The sequence below is a fragment of the Solanum dulcamara genome, chromosome 12 (assembly GCF_947179165.1).
Source record: "Solanum dulcamara chromosome 12, daSolDulc1.2, whole genome shotgun sequence".
In the NCBI taxonomy this organism is placed as follows: Eukaryota; Viridiplantae; Streptophyta; class Magnoliopsida; order Solanales; family Solanaceae; genus Solanum; species Solanum dulcamara.
The window spans coordinates 10,399,616-10,404,422 of NC_077248.1; the positions used below are offsets into that span (position 1 = coordinate 10,399,616).

The 4,807-nt window shown below is 34.1% G+C and overlaps 1 protein-coding gene across 1 annotated transcript; it reads right to left on the bottom strand.

Annotated features, from left to right (window-relative positions):
- Positions 1-833: 833 nt before the first annotated feature.
- On the bottom strand, positions 834-4,332 carry LOC129877754 (putative serine/threonine-protein kinase). The gene is made up of 6 exons (XM_055953282.1): positions 4,142-4,332; positions 3,004-3,122; positions 2,648-2,858; positions 2,163-2,400; positions 1,886-2,036; positions 834-1,425 (listed from the first exon to the last, which is right to left on the bottom strand). The coding sequence occupies exons 1-6, from the start codon at positions 4,203-4,205 to the stop codon at positions 1,069-1,071; spliced, it is 1,140 nt and encodes a 379-aa protein (XP_055809257.1). The 5' UTR covers positions 4,206-4,332; the 3' UTR covers positions 834-1,068.
- Between the last annotated feature and the right edge of the window lie 475 nt (positions 4,333-4,807).

Sequence of the window (4,807 nt, forward strand, 5' to 3'; positions counted from 1 at the left end):
TGTATCCATTCCTTGTTATTCATTTTGTATGAATGTATTGTGTATCTTGTAACTTGTTATAAATTTGTATCAATGTATTCAAGTCTATCAGTTCCTTGTTTTACATTATTTGAGTATTTTATTGTTCACTATTATATATGTGTATCAATGTATTTGAGTATTTGTATAGTGTATTCATCATCAGAATGCATTTATATCAATGATGTACCAATGTATTCAAGTAGAAAAAAGTCTATAACAACAACAACAACAAAAAATGTATCAATGTCGTACAAGTAATAATAGTGATACAACAAATTAATGAAGAAGAAAAGATTTTGTAGTGCTATTCCTTTATTTATTATGGAAAAAATATTGTGAAATTTCATAGTTTCGTTGATTATGGAGATTGAGATATTATGCTAAGTTTCCTTTTTTAAAAAGATATTGTTGAACAATTAATGCACTATATTAAAGATTGTATTTATATTCGGAGTGACAGATAAGATCATGTGGCATATCTACTGCCTCCTTAAGACCTTTAGGTTTAAGCTACTGCATCACACCAGAAACTTAATCTGTAAAGCAGTTATCTTTGGACAGAGGCCATAACATTATAGCATCGATCGAGCATCTACTGTTTCTCAGCAGTGAACTTGTACCAAAAATACGTTACCTGGAGTTGCAACGTTTTAAATTTATATATAGTCGATGCCAAAATTTGAGGTCTTATTTAAGAAACTAGGTAACAGAGTTGATGAGCAATACTGAAAAGAGACCATAATATCAAACATTGAAGAGAAAACTATTCTTAGTCACCAAATTATATTGAGTGTATCAAGTTGGAACCCTCAAACCTGCAAACTAATATGCAATTAGGATATCAGTAGTGAAATTTGAACTAATAATATCCATCCTTCCCAGCTACTTGTAGCTCTATATTACATGAGAAGGTTAACAAATGGCTACTCTATGATGAGGGCTAATACATGCACGTATAGTGGGACTTCCCGTCTATCTCATTTTGCATTTCCCGGTTAGCAGAGGAGCAATTTACAAATACTAAAGAATATGAGCACCAAGCTGCACTTATCTTGGTATCACCTCGGATACACTCTGAAAACTATGGAAATCTGTTGTTGCAAAATGATTTGTGGATTTTTCGCCTTTCTTTCCCTTGGAGGATGTAGTAAGGTTACTACCATAACTCGATTGTTTAGAGCTATGTGGTCTGTAGACTCCTGGCTCAGTTAACAACTTCTCATTTAGCTTGACTTCTTTAGACAGCATTTTAATCACTTGCTTCATGTTAGGTCTTTGGTTATAAGCAGATTGAATACAAAAGAGAGCAACTTTGATGAAACGCAGCACTTCGGCTTCTGGATACTCTGTCAGCTCTGGATCAACAAGATCTAGAAGCCTCCCTTCTTCTCTAAGTTTCCATGCCTGCAACAGTTTATGTTCAAGAAATCAGCATAATAAGATAGGATTTCTTGTAAAATTGTACTGGCAGGTCATATGATGTGTATTCAAAGTTCAAACCAATGTGAGGAATTAATACTTTTCATATCCTCTTGAGATACAAACTCTGCCGGCTTTTAAGGCTGGATAAAGGATTTGAATCGCGGTAGGTTGATGACTGGCTGGCTGAAACAGTCTAATTATGATCAATGTTCTGAATTTTGAGCTATATTGAAGGGTAAGCAAGCCCATTAATGTGCCTGAATAGAGTAGAATGGATACAAAATTTGTATAGCCGACTCTAACTAGTTTGGCATTGAGGTGTATAGCCAACTCCAAATAGTTTGCATTGAGGTGTACTCGACTAAAATATTGTCCATAAAGTACAGGAACCAGCAGGTTTTATGACTAGCATCTAAAAGTTATTGTTTCAGAGGAAACCTACCCATTCCACTAGCATCAAGAGATCTTCTCCAAATGCTGCATTGCTACTGCTACTGCCACTTACAATTTCGAGAACAAGAACTCCGAAACTATAGACATCAGCCTTTTTTGTGAGCTGTCCTAACAAGGCATACTCGGGAGCAAGGTATCCTCTGCACAAAGAGAAGATAACCGATACTAAGAACAGGAAAAAGTCCTACTTTATGTGAAAAAACAATGGATGCAGTGCAAAATTGCTTGTGTGTTCTCTCTTTAAGAATATTTCAATGTACACTCACATTGTTCCAGCCACTCGAGTACTAACATGAGTGATATTATCAGGGAAAAGCTTCGCGAGTCCAAAATCTCCAATTTTAGGATGAAGATTTTCATCAATAAGGACATTACTAGCCTTAATATCCCGATGAACAATTGGTGGTTCTGCTTCCTCATGAAGAAACGCTAGACCTGATGCTGTACCCAAACATATAGCAGCTCTCCTGGTCCAGTATAATGGGACACGTTTCCCTTTAGAACCTGCAATGGTAATTGTATCTGTTGTTTAACCATGCACATGGATAACACTTCTTCCAATACTAAAAGCAGATGATCTCAGAGAAACTGGCCAAGAGAAATATCAAAATTTGGAAGCACATTATATCAGCTATTAAAGCCTTGTGTTAACTTCATAATGTTCATGCACAGGCTAATGTAGACTCGTTTGCTATCGTCTGGATATGTCATTTTTTTGTTCAAAAAAAGCATTTATCTTTGTGAAAAGTACCTAGTAAAGCACTGGCAAGGCTGTTATTCTCCAAGTATTCATACACCAATATTCTATTGCCACCTTCTATGCAACAACCAATCAACTGAACAAGATTTGGATGTCGGGTATTTGAAATCATATTAATCTCTGTCAACAATTCACTGGTCCCTTGTTTTGATTCAGCGGAAAGACATTTGATAGCAACAGTCCTTCCATCCCTCAAAACCCCCTGCGATCAACAATAAAGTTGCTTAACAAGGATTTCATAGATGTATCAAACCAACTCATCTCATTTTCTCTCTCAATATTTGCACACGTAAGGACATTATCATGTACCAACATTATTAACACTAGAAGATCGATACAATTCTCACCTTATAGACAACTCCAAAACCACCTCCTCCTATTTTCTTCGATGGATGGAAATTCTCCGTTGCTGATCTCAACGAGTTATAAGAAAACAGTTTCACATTGTTGGTGGCAATCTCTAATCCTTCAGGGTAAAAGAATGAAAGAACGTTAAGTCTTGGAAGATGAAAATGGATGAGAAAATCAGCACGAGAATGGGAAAACACAAACAAAGAATTTGAGCAAGTACTCAAAACCATTTAACTCCCTTATAGTTTATACCATACAAAACTTTTGGTTGTACAAACAGATATTTCTGAGGCATTATGTTAATGTTCTATAATCTAGGTGAAGGTATTTCAAACATCTAAATATTCAACATTTAGCTAAGACATGAGAATAGCATTGGCATTGGTCTCTAATATACCGGTATTGGATCAAATTAAGATCAAAAATCATAATGAAATTAAGAACAAAAGAAGATCACCACATCTAGTGTCTTTCAATCCTAACATATGCATTAATCTGCCAATGCCCATGTTATTCAAAGCTCAACCTAAACAAGCTACGTCTTCCCATTGTATCGTTGAATAACGCGTGACATTGAAAGTGCTTAATCTATGATACCTTATGGAAAGTGATTAACTCGGTTCATTAATACATCAAAACGGACTAGAAATTAGTATATTAAGGCCAAGATTTAGTACTTGGCAAATCTGGTTTGGTCAGTCCAAATTCACATGAACATAATTTTTCAATCTGAATGGTGAACAACATTATTTTCAACTTTTAAGTTCTGTTACAAATCCTGTAACAACAAAAAAAAATTCACATGAAAGATAAGGATGAATTTAACAACAAACAGAAGCTACAACAAATGCTAAATTCTGAACATGTAAAAAATTTAAATAAAAAAGGGTGAGCATAAATATCTTTAGTTTCAATCTGGAAAAGAATTAAAAAAAAAAATCATTATGCTCATTAATTTTAAAGCAACAACAACAATAGCATAACCAGTGTAATTCCACAATTATGATCTAGGAGAACTGGTGTGTACGCAACCGTTTCCTTATCTTTACCTAATGATGGTAATAAAGTTAGAGACAATATTTTCGATAGACTTAATTAAATCTTGAAAAGAGTTAGAGAGGGGAATGATCTTACCTTGTACCTGAGTTCCTCTGTTGTCCTTGCACTGCCGAAAAGAACCAAAACAACTAAAACCCATTCTTGAAATACTCAAACTTTTTAACACTTAAAACCCCCAAACTAAAAAAAGAAAAGAAGACACAAGAATTAACTAGTAAGTACTAATTCAAGTGAGATTAAATAGGAAAAAGGAAAAACAGAGAAAAAAGAAAAAAGAATTGAACTTGGAAACTCCAATATATATAGACTCACTATTCACTATAATTGTTCAACGAAAAAACAGAAGCATTATGTTAAATATGTAAGTCTGTTATACGAAAGAAATGTCGTATATTGTATGCAAGTATAAAGAAGTGAATACGATATTTATAACTATAAAGAGAGAAGTGGCAATTCACTTTAAGTTACATCATTCATCTGTGATGACAATTGACATATTCGTCTTTATTTTTTCCTTTTTTTTTTTTGGTGATGGGACTTTAGGGTCTACAGTGTCCTTTAGACAAAATACATCAAACACACTAACGAATTAGTCCCCGGAGAAGGTCATTATCTCTGTTTCTTTTTTCTTTTTTGTTGAACAGTCACAAATCCAATGAAAAACACTAATTTTTAGTGATTGAATTAGATCCAGAATTCATATTTTTTATCTTACAGATGTTGGGCTGTAAGCACCAAATA